Genomic DNA, 19227 nt, shown 5'->3' on the forward strand with positions numbered 1-19227 from the left:
GGGCCGGGCAGGCTGGGGGCGGTGACGCCATCTCCTTTCCTTCCTTCCTTCCTCCTGCTGTGCAGCCAACACGGGGATTGTCAATCACACCCACTCCCGGATGGGCTCCATAATGAGCACGGGGATTGTCCAAGGTAATGGTGGGCGGGGGTCGCAGGGCCCCGCGGGTGTGCGTGTGCCCGGGCGCCCGCCTGCCCTCTCTCCTGTGCTCTTTCTCTCTGACTCTGCCATGGGTCTGGGCGGGCAACGGGACAGAGGCGGCCCCTTAGTGCCCACCCCCTGCCCCACAGGATCCTCTGGCGCCCAGGGCAGCAGTGGCGGCAGCTCCAGCGCCCACTATGCAGTCAACAGCCAGTTCACCATGGGCGGCCCCGCCATCTCCATGGCCTCACCCATGTCCATCCCGACCAACACCATGCACTATGGGAGCTAGGCCCCTGCGGCGTGGAACGGACTGACAGCACCAGGAAACCAAATGAAGACCCTGCCCCACCCTGGGCGGCTTTGACCCTTGTACTGGAGAGACCCACATACCCGGCCACAGCCCTCTTTGCTACGGGAACTTGAACACTTTTTTACACGACGTTGCCGCCGCCGCCGCCCCCACCCCACTCCCCACCCACATCTTGGCCCCAAGCGCGTGTCGCTGCCATATTTTACACATGATCATGTCGTGGGAGCTCTGTGCCCCCCCCACCCCCCGGCCCTCTCCACCCTGACCTGGGTTTGACATCTTCTGTAACAGGCGTGTCCGGGCCTGATAGCTGCAGGCCTGGTGGGGAGGGAGGGGGCAGTGGCCGCCCTGCCCGGTCCCTCGGACCGGTCCCCTGCCTGTCTCCAGCAGGGAAGGCAGTCCTGGCCCCTTCCTGGAGGGGCCTCCCCTTCAACTACCAGGCCTTGGTCACCACAGGCGTGACATGCTGCTTTTTTTAATTTTATTTTTTTATGAAAAGAACCAGTGTCAATCCATAGACCCTCTGAGAAATCAGGCCGGCCGGGCCGAGCCAGCAGCCCCTCTCCCCAGCTCAGAGGCTCAGTGGCGAGGGGTGGCCCTACCGAGTCTTCAGGATGGGGTGGGGCCGGGCCTCTGGAGCCCAGGGAGCCCCTCGGCCCCCTCCCACCAAAGGGTTCACCTCACACTTGAATGTACAACCCACCCGGCTGTCGGGAAGGCCCTCCGTCCTCAGCCCCTGCCTCTTGCTGCTGTCCTGTCCCTGACCCCCTGCAGACCCAGCCCCCACCTGCACCCAGAGCTAGAAAGGGTGGCCTGGGGGCCCTGGGCCTGGAGGGAAGGGTCAGCGTCAGCCGCTTGGGGCAGACGCAGAAACCTCAAGGGTCTGTCGTGGAAGGCGTCCTTTTTCCTTGTAGCTAACGTTAGGCCTGTGTACCCCCTTCAGTATTTGTAGATGCTCCTCCCGCCCCTCCTACTCTGATGGCATTCTGGTCCCACCCCAGCCTGGGAAGGGGCCTTGCAGGGACCTCTCCAAAAAAAAAGGAAAGAAAAGGAAAAAAATAAAAATAAAAAAACCCACGGAAATATATGTTTCAGCACAGGCAGTTTTCTTCTAATTCTGCTCCCCCGTTTCTAACAACCCCAGACTTGGATGTGGCGGAGCTCAGGCTCAGCTCAAGGCCCGCTCTCTGGGCGCCCCAGGAAGAGCAAGTGCGGCCCAGGCTGGGGTGGCCCCTGGGGGCGATGGCCGCCCTGGAAGCTCCCTGCTGTGCCCCTCTCCCGCCTTTATATAAATTCTCTGAATCACCTTTGCATAGAAAATAAAAGTGTTTGCTTTGTAAGAAAAGTCTGGAAAGTAGCGAAATGATCTTGAGGTTTCAGGGGAGCCTCCAGTCACCATCTCTTGGGCCTGAAAGAGAGAAACTGAGAAGTGGCCCTGTGGCTTCTAACATCGGGCGGGGGGCGGGGGAGTGCAGTTGGAGCTGGAGACCCTGCCCCCAGCCACAGCTGGGGACAGTTCCTTACCTGCAGGCTCAGCCTTCCTAGGCTGCCACGGACCTTGGCAGGGTGGGTGGCAACATTGTGGCTGGAGGCTGAGAGGTGGCTTGGTGGGGAGATGCCATGGGCTCTGGAGGCAGTGGCTGGAAGAAATAAAACTGATCCGAGAGCCCTGGGTCAGCGTCAGAGCCGGCAAGCTGAGTCCCCACCCCGAGCCCAGCCTGTGACCACCCCAGCCCAGTACCTTGCAGCCCATGGCCAGGAGGGCGTGGAGTAGCACCACCACAGACAGCAGCACCCCAGCTGCCCACCGGGTGTCCTCACGGACAACGGGCCAGAGGGTAAACACCAGGCCAGCAGCTGACAGGGCTAGGGCTAGGGCCCCGAAGAGCCACTGCAGCCATGGGACAGGGATGAGCCACAGGACCTGGGGGGGATACAGGCAGCTGGCTAGCAGGTCGTCCCTGTGGCGCCCAGGACCCACCCACCCCTGGGCCCCACTCACCACAGTGGGGATGAAGACAAAGAGGGAGTAGCCGTAGACGCACACAGTCTCCAGGAAGGTGTAAAGCCCCATGCGCTCCCGGACACCCTTGCGCCACCGCAGGAAGCCCCACAGCGCCAGCGGCACCAGCCACGCATAGCAGTAGATGGTGATGCTGGCCACGGTCACTGCGGGCCAATCAGGTTATCACTCCTGGGCCCCACGGCACCCCGAGCCCTGCCAGTTCCCAGGCCTTGCCCACTTTACTTGCCTTTGTGGAACTGGGGGCTGTAGTGGATGGATGGGTCCCTCCTCTGGGCCAGCACCAGGGTCAGGTTGCCAGTGATGGCCAAGACGAAGGCCAGCGTGGCACAGATCCAGAAGGGGCCTGTGGGTGGAGCACGGTCAGGGCCCCAGGGTGGGAGCTCCCAGGACTAGTGACCTGCGCCATCCGGTCCCAGCCTCTTTCCAAGCTCCGGGCTGCCTCCACCCCCACCGCTCCCTTGATATGGTGTCACACTAGTGACTAGCAGCTGAATCCAGCCTCCATCCCTCACCTCTCTTGGCCTTCCAGTGGCCTTTGACGTAGCTGATCCCCCTCCATCTGGAAACACTCTCCGTGTGGTTCCCAGGGTTTTACACTCTTGCTTTTGTCTCATCTCACTGGCAACTCCTCAGCCTCTTTGACTCCCTGAGCTCTTTAACAATGAGGGGCCCACCCGGGCCAGTTCTCAAACCTCCTATGTGTTCATTCACCCCTTTTGTGAGCTCGTCCAACCTCAGGGCCTTCTGCCACCTCTGTGCCCACAACCCCCAGTGTCCCAAGTCTGGGCCTCTGCCCTGAACCTGGGGCTCCTATTCAACGTTCCATTCCACCTAGCATGCCCACTCTTTCCCTTAGAATCTTCTCGCCTTTTCCCATTGATAAATAGAATTCCGTCTTTCTGGGGAAATTGTTAGTCACTCAGTCGTGTCCAACTCTGTGACCCCCATGGACTGTAGCTGCCACGCTTCTCTGTCCATGGAATTCTCCAATGAGAATACTGGAGTGGGTTGCCATTCCCTTCTCCAGGGGATCTTCCCACTCCAGGGATCGAACCCTGGTTTCCTGCATTGCAAGCAGATTCTTTACCATCTGAGCCACCAGGGAAGGTCCCGCTTTCTCACAGTCCAGGCAAAAGCTGGGAAGCATCCTTGCCACCTCCCCTCCCACCCATCAAGTGTGTCAGCACACGCTGTTGGCTCCATCTTCCACGTTTGCCAGGATCTAACCCCCACTCTCTACCTCCCAGGCCAGGCCCATGATCCCACACGCGACTCCTCCCTGGTCCTCCAGCTTCTGCCCTTGCCCCCCACAGGGCCTGCAGCACCCAAGGGCACTTGGCTAAGATCTCTTCTCACCAAAGCACAGGAGGCCCATGTGGTCTGACCGATCACCTCTGGGGCCTGCTGGCAGCTTGTTACAGTGCAGTCACAGTGCTGCCCTGCAGTGCAAGCCTGTTTCCGCCACATGCCTCTTCTGTGATGTTCTTCCCCCAGGTCTCGCCACCCTTAACCCCGACACCAACTAGGCTCATTCCCTCACCCTCCTCAGCAGGGCCTTCCCTGAGCAACCCACACAACATAGCAGCTCCCACCCTCTAAACACGCTGCTTCTCCTCCCAGCCCCGCAGCCCTCTGCAGCCTCGCTTGGCCCTGTCTGCATGAACAGAGTACGTTTCAATTCTACCCGAGTGACTGTGCTTTGTGCTCAGCTGTATACCGGGGCCTGGCCCTCTGTCAACATGTGTTGCATCAGTAACTGAATGAACGCACAACCTCACTCACCATACAGGTCTGGCCGATTCCGCAGGTGGTGCCGTACAAAGTTGTGGCCGGGTCGGGGCAGCAGCGAGCCTTTGATCCGGTCCAGGACCTGCGGGGCAAGGCCAGGACCTAGGACAGAAGCCCATCTGGGGCTCCCTCACTACCCACAAAGGAAAGAGGGTCACCCTCCTTAGGGGTTCCTTCCCTGCTGACCTCCCACCTCCTCCATGCTCTCATTTCTCTCCTGTGGCCTGGAGCCCCTTGCCCTGGGCAGCCCCTACTCAATATCCCAGTGTCCCCCTACTCTGAAGGACGCTTCAGGGCCTGCCATCTTTTTCTTAGCTTCCCCCTCCTCTGTGCTTGGCTGCCCTGGACTCCCCCACTGTCCACTGCCTCCTGCCCCCAGTAAGAACTGTCAACAAATCCTGGGTAATCTTCCCCCATCTCTGCCAACGTCTTCCCTACTCCACAACCCTGGCTTATCACCATCTCCCACCCTGGCCTCCAATTTCATGTCACTCAGTCCTTTCCTGCTCTGAACCCTTCCATGACCCCCTAGCACCTTTAGGAGAAAACCCAAACTCTTTAGTACAGCTCATGAGATCCTTGGTGATCTGGCCTCTGCCTGGCCCCCACCTCACTCTCCAGACTGAGTGAGAGGCAGCCTCTGCAGCAGTGGTTGGCTTCTCTCACCTCTGGTCCCCTGCCTATGCTGTTCCCCGTGCCTGGAACATACTTATGCTTCCCTCCACTCTAAGTCTACCTGCTTGTCTAAGTCCCAGCAAATCTGTCGCCTTCTCCAGGGGGCCTTTCCCTGTGCACCATGTCACGTGTGCTCCCCGTGTTCCCGAGTCCCACTCAGGCCACACACATGCAGTCCACCCAGTCATGTCTACCAGCCTGGGTGGGGGCTGTTCTCCCATGTGCCTATTGCCAGCAATGGCCCAAGGCCTGGTGCACAGGAAGTTCTCAGTGAATAGTGGCTGCACCCCATCCCACCAGCTTCCCGGGTCTGACCTGTGAGGTGTCCACGTCGAAGAAGCTCTGATAGTAGCCAAAGGTCCAGAAACCAGGCTGCTGCTTCTCCTCCTGTAGGAGCTGCACAGTGCAGACTTTCAGTGCTGGGGGTGCGGGGGTGGGGGTGGAGGGGTGCGCCAGAGGGAGGGTAGAAGGGACAAGACAGAGGCAGGGCACAGGGACTCCTGGGACTCACCACAGTCTTGTCGCTCTCCTCTACCTCATCCTCAGCTCCATAACTGCCGCCTGAGTCCATTGCCACAGCCACGTGCCCCTTAGGGCTCAGCTGATCACTTCTGGTGGTGGTCTCATTCGGGGTCTGGGCCAGCAGATTAGTAGCTTCCTCAAACTCTGTCGAGAAGGAATATGGGACACAGGTGTATTTGGGAGTCGAGGCAATTTCGTTTTGCCCACAGCTTGTCTGGGGAGACTGGCGTGCTGCAGTCCATGGGGTCACAAAGAGTCGGGCATGACTTAGGGACTGAACGACATCTGGGAGCCAAGAGTAACCATCCCCACCTCGGTGTTACCCCCAGCCCAGAGTTTCCTCAACTGTGGTGAGTGGGAAGGAGGCGTGTCCCCTCCTTCCTAACACAGGACCACAATGAGGGCTGGCTCAGGGATGGGGCAGAGCCTCAGATTTGTGGTCTGAGTTTAAGATGGGAGCGGTGCCAATGCAGGAAGGAGATGCAGGAGACCCGGGTTTGATACTTGGATTGGGAAAATGCCCTGGAGGAGGAAGTGTCAACCCACTCCAGTATTCTTGCCGGGAGAATCCCATGGACAGAGGAGCCTGGCCGGCTACAGTCCATGGGGTCGCAAGGAGTCGGATACGACTGAGAGACTAAGCACGCACGGGGTTCGAGTTAGGAATGGGTTTCATGTCTGGGTGGTTGTTCACAGCTGACTGGGGTTCGGGTTAGATCTGAGCTGGAAACTCGATGGGAGGTTTCGGCCAGTGGAAGGAGCAGGATTCGGGCCGGGTCGCGGCTGCACTCACCGTGGAAGGCCAGCTCGTCAGCCGCTGCCATGGTCTCTCAGGGTCGTCACCGCATCCCTCTGAGGATAGAGGCCAATCAGACCCTCTCTCGACACCAGTCGGCGCCGCTCCTGGACGCCAGCCCAAACCCCAAGCCCGGCCTGGCGGCTCCCGCACCCACCGGAACGTTAAATCGCCTCTCCTGCCCCGCAGGTGTACCCACGCCCCCCTTACCTGAGGCGATCTCAACCGGCGGGGCCCGGACTCTCTGCGCCTGCGCGACCCGCCTACCGCCGCAGATGACCCCTCTCAGATCTGACAGCAACATCCGGCGTCGGTCCGTCTGCTATCCTTTTCCGATGGGGAACGATTTCCGGTGATGTTGACGCTTGCACAGAAGAGATTCTCCGGGCCTTCTGTTTTGTATGCATGGTGTTTCTCTTCGGAGTGCGGACGCCCAGCCGGAAGACAATGGCGGCTGCCGCTCTGAAGAGATTTTGGTCCCGAAGCCGTAGAGAGGCGCGTGACGCTGCAGCCGCAAAGCCCGGCGTGTGGGCGCGGTTGGGTGAGTAGCGGCGGGAGGCGGCGGGATGGGTGGCGCCAGCGCCGGGCGGCTCTCAATGCTCTTTTCTCACCTCAGGCGCTTGGGCCCGCTCGCTGCTCCAAGATTACGCCGAGGCCTGCAAGGACGCGGCGGCGGCGGCGCGGGCCCGGCCCGGGAAGGCGGCCGTGTACTTAGGGCTGCTGGGTGGCGCGGCGGCCTGTTGCTCCCTGGCACCGAGCGAGGCAGCCTTCGAGGAGGCGCTGCTCGACGCGTCGGGGACCCTTCTGCTGCTGGCGCCCGCCACTCGCAACCGCGACTCGGAGGCGTTCGTGCAGCGGCTGCTTTGGCTGCGTGGTCGCGGCTGTCTGCGCCACGTGAGCCTGGGCCTCTTCTCGCTGGTGTACGAGGCGCCCTTCGATGCCCAGGCCAGCCTCTACCAGGCTCGCTGTCGGTACCTGCAGCCCCGCTGGACCGACTTCCCGGACCGGATTCTGGATGTGGGCTTCGTGGGCCGCTGGTGGGTGCTGGGGGCCCGGATGCGCGACTGCGACATCAACGACGACGAGTTCCTGCATCTGCCGGCTCACCTGCGCGTCGTCGGGCCCCACCAGCTGCACTCGGAGGCCAATGAGCGGCTCTTCGACGAGAAATACAAGCCCGTGGTGCTCACCGACGACCAGGTGGACCAGGCGCTGTGGGAGGACCACGTTTTGCAGAAGGAGAAGAAGGACCAGCTCGCCCTGAGCCAGGCTGACTCTCTGCTGCCGTCGGAGGCCGCGAGATGAAACTCAGACTCCCCGGGTCCCCACCGGGCTCCCGGCCCCCGCAGAATGCTGGCCCGGGAATGTGCAGTTCGTGCGTGTGAGTCTCAAACGCAGAGTGGTGGAAGTAAATTATTTGCAACGTTCTCTCCCTGGGTTTTCACAAAATCGGGGGCCTCCCTCTCACCTGTTCGCTGTGAGCAGACGGCTCATTGAGAGCCTCCCTGGTTTAAGAGTTGGGGAGAGCAGAGAAACGTGCCATGTCGTCTTTATCACTGCCAGAGTTGGTAAGAAACTTTAGACGGAAATAAGCCTTTTTCACTGGGCTTTACGGTTCTCCTGACTAGGGTAACTTGCAGATTTTCGTTTTAAAATTTGACCTAAGAGGTTTATTCTCTCTTTCCACGAGGGACATGTATTTTTTAATTCAGTTTGAAGTAATTGTAGTCTCAGAGGAAATTGGAACAATAATCGAGACATTCTGTGTGAAGGTTCACCCGGCTTCGCACAATTGATAACATTTCACACTGTCCTTATTGTTCCGTTGCTAACTCGAGTGGGACTCTTTTGTGACTCCGTGGATTGGAGCCCACAAGCTTCGTCTGTCTGTGGGATTTCTCAGGCAAGAATACTGGAGTGGGTTGCCATTTCTCTTCAGTAACCTTGAAAATACAGAATCATTTGGAAAGGAGTATGTCGCTAAGAGTTGGACATGACTGAGGGACTTCACTTTCACTTTTCATTTTCATGCAATGGAGAAGGAAATGGCAACCCACTCCAGTATTCTTGCCTGGAGAATCCCAGGGACGGCGGAGCCTGGTGGGTGCCATCTATGGGGTCGCACAGAGTCGGACACGACTGATGCGACTTAGCAGCAGCAGCATGTTAATGTCTATAGCTGGGTTAAAATCATACTTTTAAAACTACTGTTACAAGAGTGAGACTGCCTCTGTCACTGATGGGGTCTATGACTAGTTAATAAATCAGGAGATGAAACAACCATCTTTGTTGTTACATTGTGCTTATCTGTTTTGCTGTTAAGTTTTGGTACTTGGACCTTCCCTTCATACTATAGGGTGCATTGGACACATGGTAATGTTTATATCCTTATTTAGGGGCAGAGGAGCGTCTTTAAGCCAGCATGTCTGTTTTACAAAGGAAAAATTTTGTTATTTTTCCAGAGCTGTGGCAGACTTCATGATTGAAACTAACTCCTCAAACTCATGGTATTATCTTTGACCCTAATAACGTGCTACTAGAAACTACTGAATAGTGTTACTAGCCATAAATAAAAGTTAAGTACAGAAATAAGTGAATATAAACAAAAAGCAATGAAAACAAAAGAGAAATGATACTATAAATTGTAATCCTATACCATTACCTGCTGAAGGCTCTGGACCTGAATCCTGTTGTTCAAGAGAAATTAACCAGCATCAGGGACAGGTTTAAGATGCACTGGTATCAAAATGAGACTTGCTCTTTACCATGATCATGAAGTATTTAGAAAAAAGAGACAGACTTTGCTACTGGTCCAGTGGTCAGGACTCCAAGTTTCCACTGCAGGGGGCACAGATTCTATCCCTGGTCAGGGAACTAAGATCCCATGTACCTCAAGGCATGGCCAAAATTATAAAATTTTTGAAAAGTATTAAGAGGATTGCACATCGTCATTGAGTTGGTTATTAAATGACACTCAAAGCCAGGGAGTCCTACCATATTTGCTCCCTGCTCCAGTAGCTCTGGTGTCCTGAGTTTGGTATGAGGCATGTGGACTAGAGCGGTTAGGTTTGACAGGGGCCTGAATGTTCATGCTCAGCACCTTAGAGTATACACAAGACCTCCAGAGGACGGTCCAGCTTAAGCTTTGTTAACTGTTCACTGTTAAGCTTCCAGTATCCCTCAGTGCTCAGCCCAGTGTGGGCCCCAGCAAATGTTTATACTAGACATGCCCGTTATAGGTGGGAGTTGCTGTGATCCTACTGGGGAGGGGGAAGCAGACCGGGACTTGGCTCCCCATCCTTTGGCCAGTCCAGAGTAAGAGACCTTCAGATCTCAACCCTGCCCAGGGCATAAATAGCAAAGTAGACATAGTGTCTCCATTTGCATAAGGGCAGTAGAATCTGAGGAAGAAGAAGTGGGTTTTGAGGGAATCCCTGTCAATCCAATGGTTAGGACTCTGAGCTTCCACCTGATGGGAAGAACAGACTCATTGGCAAAGCCCCTGATGCTGGGAAAGATTGAAGGCGGGAGGAGAAGGGGACGACAGAGGATGAGATGGATGGCATCACTGACTCGATGGACATGAGTTTTGAGTAAGCTCCCAGAGTTAGTGATGGACAGGGAGACCTGGCATGCTGCAGTCCATGGGGTCGCAAAGAGACACGACTGAGCGACTGAACTGAACATAAATTGGCCACAGATATGCATGTGTCACCTGCATCCTGAACGCCCCTCCGCCTCCCTCCCCACCCCATCCCTCCAGGCTGTCACAGCACTGGCTTTGGGTGCCCTGCGTCATATATCAAGCTTGCGCTGGCTATCTGCTTTACACATGGTGATGTGTATGTTTCAGTGCTGTTCTCTCAAATTCTCTCTCTCTCCTCCCACTGAGTCCAAAAGTCTGTTCTTTACGTGAAAACGGATTCTTAACCCCTGGGCCACCAGGGAAGTCCCAGAGGAAAGAAATTGAAGATACAAATAAATGGAAAGATAGGCCATGCTCATGGATTGGAAGTACAACTGCGCAGGACCCTACAGGGTCTTCCTGGGACAGACCCCACCATGTCCTTTGCCTGCCTTGTCTGTAGAAAAACTTTAACCTCCTCGGCTTTCCCCAAGTTTCAAAGAGTAAATTCTATCAGAGAAGTGCAGAAATACAGAAACACAGGGAAAGAGTCAAGCAAGACAAAAAAATAGTTTCACCATTAAAGCCAAGGACCTTTAGTTCCTCCTCAAGGGCTATAGATAATATTCTGAGGCATGTCCTTTGAGCTGTTTTGCAGATACTGAAACGTGCACCAGGGGGAAGAAGTTAACACGAAGGCTGATGATGTTGAGTCCCAATTAATCAGTCAGAAGAATGTTAAATACACCTGGCCTTTAATTTAAAACTCTTTCCCTGAAAGCCTTGATGTTTAGGCCTTCTAAACATCAGCTGCCTGGGGGAATCCCCTGGTGGTCTCGTGGTTAGGATTCTGAGCTTCCATTGCAGGAGGCCTGGGTTCAATCCCTAGTCAGGGAACTAAGATCCTGCAAGGGGCACAGCAGTATGGCCAAACAAATAAGTAAATAATAGAATAAGATAAACATTGGCTTCCTGAACTCCTTGCTTGGGGCCCTGCAGTAATCACTGCATTTTCCTTCACCACAAAGATGCATCAGTAGGTTGGCTTTACTTTGTGTGGGTGAGTGATGCTACATTTGGTTCAGCAACAGAAGAATTAATATTGTTAAAACTATAATCCCTACCAAAATTTGAATGACATTTTTCACAGAACTAGAACAAAGAATCCTGAAACTTGTATAGAACCACATAAGATCCCAAATAGCCAAAGTAATTTTGAGAAAGAACAAAGCTGAGTTTATCATACTGCATGATTTAACCTGGATTTAATACTGCATACTACAAAGCTATTGTAATCAAAGCAGTACAGAAACAGATCAATGGAACAGAATACAGAGCCCAGAAATAAACCGACAGGTTTATTTACAAATGCTCCTTGGTAGTCAATTAATTTACCACAAAGGAGCCAAGAATATACAATAGGGAAAGGACAGTCTCTTCAATAAATGGTGTTGGGAAAACTGGACCACTACCTTACACCATCCACAAAAATTAACTCAAAATGGATTAAAGACTGAAACATAAGTCCTGAAACCATAAAACTAGAAGAGAACATGGGCAATAGCTAGCTCTTTAACATCGGTCTTGAGGATAATATTTTTGAATTGGCACCAAAGGCAACAAGCAATAAACAAGTGGGACTATATCAAACTAAAAACTTGTGCTCAGAAAAGGAAAACATCAACAAAATGAAAAGACAATCTATGAAATGAGAAAGTATTTTCAAATCATGTATCTGCTGAGGAATTAATGGGGGCTCAGATGGTAAAGACTCCACCTGCAATACTAAGAGACCCAGGTTCCATCTCTGGGTCAGGAAGATGCCCTGGAGAAGGAAATGGCAGCCTGCTCCAGTATTCTTGCCTGGGGAATCCCATGGATGGAGGAACCTGGTGGGCTACAGTCCATGGGGTCACAGAGTTGGACACGACTGAGCAACTAACACTTTCACTTTAATATCTAAACTACATGAAGAACTTGTAACTCAATAGCAAAAATGAATCTTGTTAAAAAATGGGCGGAAAATCTAAAAGTTTTTCCTTAGACATACAGTACATGGTACATGAAACAATACGTACATACAGAACAATAGGTACATGAAAGGGTGTATGCTAATCAGGGACATGGTATTTTAAACCCCAAGGAGAAAACACCTCACGCCTATAGAATGGCTGTGATCAAAAAGAAATAGCAGGTGTTGTCCAGAATGTGGAGAAAAGGGAACTCTTAAGGCACTGTTGGTGGGAGTGTAAATTGGTGTGGTCACTAAGGAAAACAGTATGAAGTTTCTTTAAGAAATTAGAAATAGAACTACCATATGATCCATCAATTCCACTTCTGGGTATTTACAGAAAGAAAAGGAAAAACAAACATATGTGCCCTTATGTTTAAGGTAACATTATTTAAAATAGCCAAGATATGGAAGCAACCTAAATGCTCATCCGTAGAAGAATAGATAAAGATGATATGCCATATATTACATTTTATATATATATATATATGAATGTTAGCCATTAAAAAAGGAAATCTTGTCATTTGCAACAACATGGATGGGCCTCGAAGGTATTATGCTAAGTGAAATGTCAGGAAAGAGGCAAATATAAGACCTCACTTAAATGTAGAATCTTTAAAAATATTAAAGAAAAGAATATCTAGCTCGTTTGGTACAGAGAACAGGTTAGTGGCTGCCGGGGCAGGGGGTTGGGGGTTGCACAAACCTGAGAGAAGTGGGCTAAACGGTACAATCTTCATGTTATAAAAGCAGTCATGGGGGCTTCCCTGGTCCGTGGTTCAGAGTCCACCTGCAATGCAGGAAACACAGGAGATTTGGATTCCATCCCTGGGTCTGGAAGATCCCCTGGAGGAGGATATGGCAACCCACTCCAGTATTCTTGCCTGAAAAGTCCCAAGGACAGAGGAGTCTGGCGGGAATTGTCCAAAGGGTCACAAAGAGTCAGACGTGACTGAGTGACTAATCACATATTGGGAAGATTCCACGTGACCCAGGGCAATTCAGCTCATACACCACAGCTATTGACCCCACATGCAGCACCTATAAAGCCCACCCTAGGGCCAGTTCTTCACAAGAGAAACCAACCCAATGAGAAGCCTGTGCTCTGCAATTAGAGTAACCCGTGCTTGCTACAAATAAAGAAAAGCCTTTGCAGCAGCAAGGACTCAGCACAGCTAAAAATAAAACAATTTTTTAAAGCTGTCATGGGAATGTAACGTACAGCATGGTGACTAATAATAAAGAAGTATTTGAATTCCAGCTTTTACACTCAGGGGATCTGGGACTCACCTGAGGTAGGTGAAGTGCCTTCTCCACCCTTCAGATTCTTTCTCTGTAAACAGGAGCCAACCTACCTGAGGTTGTTAGCAACATCAGAAAGCACTCAATACCTAGTAGGCCATTACTGTGCACAGTGGGGCCCAGTGTGGAGGAGGGAGGCTTGGAACCCACCCTCTGTCTGCCCAGGCCAGGAAGAGACCACAGCTTCCAGTCTCACCTGCAGCCCCACACACAGGGCTGCCCGGGGAGGTGCCTGGTTAGTGGAGGCCCACGGAGCCTGGGCTTCCCTGGTGGCTCAGAAGGTAAAGAATCTTCCTGCAATGCAGGAGACCCAGGTCCATTACTGGGCTGGAAAGATCCCCTGGAGGAGGGCATGGCAACCCACTAGTATTCTTGTCTGGAGAATCTCATGGACAGAGGAGCCTGGCCGGCTACAGTCTTCAGGATCACAAAGAGTTGGACACGACTGAAGTGACTTGGCATGTACAGAGACTGGAGCCTGTGTGTGCTTGTCTCTAGGAGCCAAAGAAACACTTGACTGATACAGGAACATTTTCCAGTCCTCTCTTTTAAGATTTATTTATTAATTTTTTAAAAAGTATTTTAAATTTTATTTAGCTGCACTGGGTCTTGGTTGCGGCCTTTGAACTCTTAGTTGTGGCTTGTGGGATCTAGTTCCCTGACCAGGGATAGAACCCAGGAAATCCGCACTGGGAGCTGGGAGTTCCAGCCCGTGGACCACTAGCTGTGTGTGTGCTCAGTCGTGTCTGACTGTTTGCCACCACATGGTCTGTAGCCCACCAGGCTCCTCTGTCCATGGAATTTTCCAGGCAGGAATACTGGAGTGGGTTGCCATTTCCTCCTCCAGGAGATCTTGCCAACCCAGGGATTGAACGTGTGTCTCTTAGGTCTCCTGCATTGGCAGGGGGATTCTTTACCACTGTGCCACTTGGGAAGCCCATAGACCACAAGGGAAGTCTCTTAAAATTTTTTTCTGGATGTGGGCCCTTGTAAAAGTATTGAATTTGTTACATTTGCTTCTGTTTTATATTTTGTTTTTTCCTCTGGAGAGGCATGTGGAATCTTAGCTCCTCTACTACGCGAGCACAAGGTGGCGCTGGTGAGCCGTAGGCGGCGGATCCACTGTGCCTCGCGTGGGCCACCTCCTCAAGGCTCCAGGTCCCAGGTCCTGTCTTCTGGGGTCCCACAAGTGCTCTGGCTGCCCACAAGTGCAGGCCCTCGCGTGGTCGTGGTGATAGGATCTCCCACACACCAGATCCCCAAGAATCCCTCCAAAAAGCTTGGACATCTGGTGGCCATCACGCACACCAGGAGAACCTGGGGTTCAGAATGTCACTGCCCACTGTCCCCACAAGGGCATCCCTTCTTTAAGCACCAAAAACTGGGGACACCCCAGCTAGGGGCCTTTTCTTTCTCATCTCTGCCCTGGCTCCCACACCTCCTTCGGGTCTTTTCTTGTGATAAGTTTCTGCTTCCTGGAGCCCTGGCCCCCACCTGTCTACCTCCTCACCTGCCTCACGTTCTCCAAAGATCTTCTGACAATGGGACCTCACGGGTTTCCCTTTATTTTCTTTACGTGGATTTTTTTTCTTTGGAGCTAGCCCAAGTCTACCAGGGCAGCGGTTCTTTCTGTCTGACCGTCACCCTGTGCCTGGAATAACCCCTGGCACCAGTAGGTGCTCAGTGAACACTTTCCAAATGCACCAACATGCCCAGAGGTGAGAGCAGGGGGCGCCTGGAGCCGGTTGTTGGCTGTCAGTCCTGTCCAGACACACTGCTGTGCCTGCCACTGTGGCAAGACCTGTTCTCCAGAGGGTGCTGATAACCTTGGGCCCACCATGCCTCCAGTTTCAGTTCTTTGCCTCCCCAGCAGCTTCTAATTCAGGTGCATGCTTGGGGAAATGTTCTCAACTGTCAGCCCTGCCTTTGGGGAGCTGGCTCCTCTCATTACGTGTAGCTAGAGGTAGGAGCCCCCTCACACCTCTGGGCTGGAGGTGCTGCAGGTGAGTGGCTGGGTCACCATTCATTTTTTCCCCTCATTTTGTTAAAAAGTATTTTGTTGAGTTCTGCCCCTAGGCCACGGAAGTGGAGCCCAGAACCAAGGTCACTTCCAAAACTAACTGAGCCCCTTTGTAACCCTTGCCGGAAGCCCCCCCTATCATCACTAACAAGCTTTCTGACTCCCAGTTAGACAAAGATGCCCACTCTAGTAAGCACCCCACAGCGCCCCAGCCAATCACCCTATGCCAGCCTTCCATAGCAATTTTGTCTCAAGGCTATAAAAGTTGGCTGTTTATGCACGAGAACTATCGACTCTCCCTGCTCGGTCAGGAGTTTGGCCTGCTGCGGCCTCTTCAGCTCTGCTCTTGGTTCTTAATAAACACCCTCCCTTATGAAATGCTCTGTGTCTGGAAACTTTTCCAGCCCACGCTCAGACTGCCTCAACGTATGTATTTATTTGGCTGCGTTGAGTCTCAGCTGTGGCACGTTGCGTCTTCATTGCATTATGTTGGATCTTTCCTCGCAGTTTATCGGCTCAGTAGTTGTGGCGTGGGGCTTAGTTTCTCCATAGCAAACCCCTGTTCCCTGCGTTGCAAGGCAGATTCTTAACCACTAGACCACCAGGGAAGTCCCTGGGCCACCGTTCTTGCTGCTATGCCTGGTTCAGAAGACAAGCCTGGCCCGGGCAGCCTGGCCCCAGGAGCTCAGTGGGCGTGCGAGTGGGGTCAGTGGGACAGGAAACCACAGTAGTGCCTGGTGTTGGGGTCCCTTGAGGAGTGATGACGGAGGATAAGCTCGTGGCGGTGGGCGCCATGGTATGAGGAAGAGTGCCCTGACCATCCAGCTCATCAAGAACCACCCCGTGGAGGACAACTCCACCATGGAGGTGAGCCGACTCTGGTCCACAGCCTGGCTCCTGACAGGGGCTTGTCCTCCACCTGCTCTGCAGGAGGGGTCCCATTGTCCTAGGTCCTGGGGGCACAAGAGGAGCGAGGGAGGGTCCCCTCCCAGGAAGGTTGGCTGTCTCTAAGTTCCTACTGGAAGCAAGTGGTCACTGATGGGGAGACCTAGCTACTGGACACAGCAGGCCAGGAGAGTCAGCGTCATGGAGACCAGTACATGAGCACCAGCGAGAGCTTTCCTCTGGGTGTTTGCATCAACAATACCGAGTCCTTCAAGGGCATCCACCAGCCCTGGTGAGCTGACCACTGACCCTCAGGGGCTTCCTGTCCTCTCTCTGTGACCCCAAGTGCAGCCCAGCCCGCAGCCTGCCCACTGGATCACGACTTCCCCCTTGTAGGGAGCAGATCAAGTGGGTGAAGGACTCAGATGGCATACCTGTGGTGCTGGTGGGAACAAGTGTGACCTGGTCATGGTACCGTCGAGTCTCAGCAGGCCAGAACCTCACCCAAAACTGCAGCGTCCCCTGCAGTGATGTGTTGGCCCAGATGCACCAGGTGGAAGCCCCCCTCCCTGCCCCCCATCCAGCCAGGGCCCTGTGCCACCCCCACTGCCTGGGAGCAGCACTCACTGCCCCTTCTCCCTCCATCCAGGGCAGCTGCTCGACCTCTGGCTCCAGCTAAGGGACCCCCTGGAACCCACTTCGATTCCCCTGACCCAGCAGCCCCTCAAGCTGTGAGTCTCCCCGGGAGGCAGGGGCAGCGAGAGAGTCCAGGACCCGGGTCTGGGCCGACACAGCTCCCAGGGTGGAGGTCCCCAGAGAGAGCTGCCCTGAGCCAAGTGGGAGCATGGCCCTGGCCCATGTGCCCCCAGAGCGCCCCAAGGTCCCAGTCAGCCCTGACCCCTCAGTGGGCAGTGGGAGGGCTGCTGAGGACACGTATTCCAGTAGGGTGCCCTGGAGCCCGAGACAAGCAGGACCCAGGTCCCCATTTGTGGGGTGAACGGGGAAGTGCCGGGGTCCAGCCCCGGTGGATCCAGGGAATTCGAAGCGGGGACGGCGTCGGCGAGGATCAGGAAACAATTGCTTAATTAAACGTTAATTAAGGATATAAAGAGTAATAGAATAAGGATAGCTCAGTGAGGAAATCAGTGGAGAAAAGAGGCTGAAATAAGGATAGCTCAGTGAGGAAATTCAGTGGAGAAAAGAGGCTGAAAAATTCAGCCGGAAGGTAAGAGAAAGAACGACATGGGGAGACCAAGTTTCGGTGAACAAGGCCCGCACTTTATTTTCCAAAGTAGTTTTTATACTTTAAGTTATGCATAGAGGATAATGGGGGAAGGGGTAGAGTCATGCAGTAAGCCAGGCTTTCTTCCTGCAAACTTATCATATGCAAAAGTTTAGGTGATTTGCATCATCTTCTGGCCCGGAGGCCTGTTAACATTTTAAGAAACTTATTTTTCTCTATAGGTGATTATTCTAAAGTCAGGCAGCACCCTCCAAAAGCATTAGATTAAGTTGCATTCCTACAGAGCAAAGGAGTGGTGGGCTATAACAAGAAAAAGAATTAACTCAAGGGTCCCAGGTTACAAACATTAAAGCTACTACTTACACCAATTATATTAATCAATACACTGCCGGGGACACAGCAGGTAAGGGATATGGAGACTTAGCAGCAAACATTGGCCCAACAAGTGAAAAACCCTTCACCAATACAATTTCTAATCAATCTTTTAACTGCTCAAAGGAATCCGTATTTAGACAGTTTAGAACATCTCATGCCTCTCACAGTTGGGAGGCTCTGAGCAATCACATGTGGCTGGAAAAACCTATTCAGGCAGGCTAGAGGACTTCCAAAGGAGTTTGTAGGTTGAAACACTATCACACTCAGGAACTTTATTAACTGGAGCTGTAAGTTAACTCTTTTTTCAGAGAGAGGTAGTGGGGGACAGCCCCCTGTAAAGTCAGAGGTGTAGGTGAGAGCACAAAGCAGAAAGTAGGCAGACTCTGGTTTTGGGGGTAGATGCTCGAGAATTTCCAGGGGGACTCCTGAGGCTTCATCCCACCTTTGAGTATGCCAAGCCTCCTTCCTCATGACCTTTGCCACAGGCGGAACTCACTCCTGGCAGGGAAGGGTCTGGGATTCTGCTCGAGGCAGAGGCAGTGTTCCCCTTGAGCCGGTGCCCTCTTCCTTCCACTGGTGAGTGAGATCCGGCAGCACGCCCACCCAAGGAGGGGGCCCTAGGCTGCCTGAGCTCAGGTGCTGCTCCCCTGACAGGTGTGGAGGGGCACGGAGGTGTCCAGTGTGATGTGGGAAAGGGTGTGCGAGATGGGTGTGGGGAGGAGGAGGCAGGGAAGAAAGGAAGTGCCACTGGAGCCTGGCCAGCCCAGGTTGGTGGACAGAGTGACTGAACTGATGCTCCCTGCCCGCCAGCTGTTGCTCTCCTGGAGCCCAGTCCTGGCCCACCGGACACAGGCTGAGTCACAATCATCCGATGGTCTTGATCTGGGGTTTGGTTGAAGCTCGGAGTCTGTAGTGCCTGTGGCCTCCCACGAGGCAGCTGGGAACCTCAGTTTTGTCCAGCTGGTGCTCCCTTTGCCTCTGGGGGCCCTGAGGGCATCCTTCGGAGACGTCTAGGTGCTACAAGAACCAGCCAGTCTAGCACTTAAAGCACAAAAATGTATTAACCTTTAACCAGCAAGGGGGGAAACTGAAACCAAAGTCTGTCCATCCCTGGAGGGAGACCTTCATAGCGAATGGCTGGGCGGCAGGGAACCCAGTTGGGTCCCGGGTGGGTTGCATTTGCTGAGATTTAGGGGCCCCAAAAGGCAGTCACTGACTTGGACAGTGTGTTGTGTCAGCCCAAACAGCAGCACCCTCTGCTCTGGCCCCACCTTCTTATGCGTGTGAGGTCCTGGAGGTGGCCTGTGGTTCCCAGAGGCTCCTCAGGTCACTGAAGGGACCTTGTGGGGCACTCTCAGGCTGCAGGAGACCACATACAGCTCCTAGAGGGCTCGCCTTGCCTTGAGCCAGTGTTCCTGACTGGCCGGGGCAGCCCCTTTAGTCACAGTCCAGGCTGAGGGGTGATCACACAGCATCTGCTCTCCTGGAGCCCAAATTCAGGCCCT

General features: G+C 53.6%; 3 protein-coding genes and 1 pseudogene across 7 annotated transcripts in view; 3 read left to right on the top strand and 1 right to left on the bottom strand.

Annotated features, from left to right (window-relative positions):
- CARM1 (coactivator associated arginine methyltransferase 1) overlaps nucleotides 1-1799 on the top strand; it is a 43184-nt gene extending 41385 nt beyond the window's left edge. For 3 of the 5 annotated variants that reach the window (XM_086409353.1, XM_086409356.1, XM_086409355.1), the window contains exons 15-16: nucleotides 66-134; nucleotides 291-1799. In XM_086409353.1, the coding sequence (XP_086265479.1) occupies nucleotides 66-134; nucleotides 291-433 (212 nt within the window). In that variant the 3' untranslated portion in view covers nucleotides 434-1799. Of the gene's footprint in view, nucleotides 1-65 lie in introns of all 5 variants that reach the window. The other 2 variants (XM_086409352.1, XM_086409354.1) reach the window with 2 other exon arrangements.
- Nucleotides 919-6513, bottom strand: YIPF2 (Yip1 domain family member 2). Its single transcript, XM_086409357.1, has 10 exons — nucleotides 6472-6513; nucleotides 6259-6317; nucleotides 5455-5609; nucleotides 5259-5339; nucleotides 4263-4350; nucleotides 2707-2823; nucleotides 2457-2623; nucleotides 2196-2378; nucleotides 1979-2109; nucleotides 919-1862 (listed from the first exon to the last, which is right to left on the bottom strand). Exons 2-9 carry the CDS (start codon nucleotides 6287-6289, stop codon nucleotides 1996-1998), a joined length of 936 nt encoding a protein of 311 aa, XP_086265483.1. The 5' UTR covers nucleotides 6290-6317; nucleotides 6472-6513; the 3' UTR covers nucleotides 919-1862; nucleotides 1979-1995.
- Nucleotides 6514-6640: 127 nt separating this feature from the next.
- On the top strand, nucleotides 6641-8544 carry TIMM29 (translocase of inner mitochondrial membrane 29). Its single transcript, XM_086409358.1, has 2 exons — nucleotides 6641-6802; nucleotides 6878-8544. Exons 1-2 carry the CDS (start codon nucleotides 6667-6669, stop codon nucleotides 7564-7566), a joined length of 825 nt encoding a protein of 274 aa, XP_086265484.1. The 5' UTR covers nucleotides 6641-6666; the 3' UTR covers nucleotides 7567-8544.
- A 7473-nt stretch (nucleotides 8545-16017) lies between these two features.
- LOC147368598 (GTPase HRas-like) lies at nucleotides 16018-16696 on the top strand (annotated as a pseudogene).
- The last annotated feature ends 2531 nt before the right edge of the window (nucleotides 16697-19227 follow it).

The sequence above is a fragment of the Bos grunniens genome, chromosome 7 (genome assembly GCF_055505025.1).
Source record: "Bos grunniens cultivar Pamir isolate PY7600 chromosome 7, Bosgru_T2T1.0, whole genome shotgun sequence".
Lineage (NCBI taxonomy): Eukaryota > Metazoa > Chordata > Mammalia > Artiodactyla > Bovidae > Bos > Bos grunniens.

What these genes read in the sequence shown, in the direction of transcription:
- YIPF2 (XM_086409357.1), bottom strand. Translation starts at nt 6,289, where the DNA reads ATGGCAGCGGCTGACGAGCTGGCCTTCCACG. An exon ending in TTGTCTTCATCCCCACTGTG is followed by an intron (nt 2,379 to 2,456) that starts GTGAGTGGGGCC and finishes TATCCCCCCCAG; the next exon opens with GTCCTGTGGCTCATCCCTGT. An exon ending in TCCTGGCCATGGGCTGCAAG is followed by an intron (nt 2,110 to 2,195) that starts GTACTGGGCTGG and finishes CTCTCGGATCAG; the next exon opens with TTTTATTTCTTCCAGCCACT.
- TIMM29 (XM_086409358.1), top strand. Translation starts at nt 6,667, where the DNA reads ATGGTGTTTCTCTTCGGAGTGCGGACGCCCAGCCGGAAGACAATGGCG. An exon ending in CGGCGTGTGGGCGCGGTTGG is followed by an intron (nt 6,803 to 6,877) that starts GTGAGTAGCGGC and finishes TTCTCACCTCAG; the next exon opens with GCGCTTGGGCCCGCTCGCTG.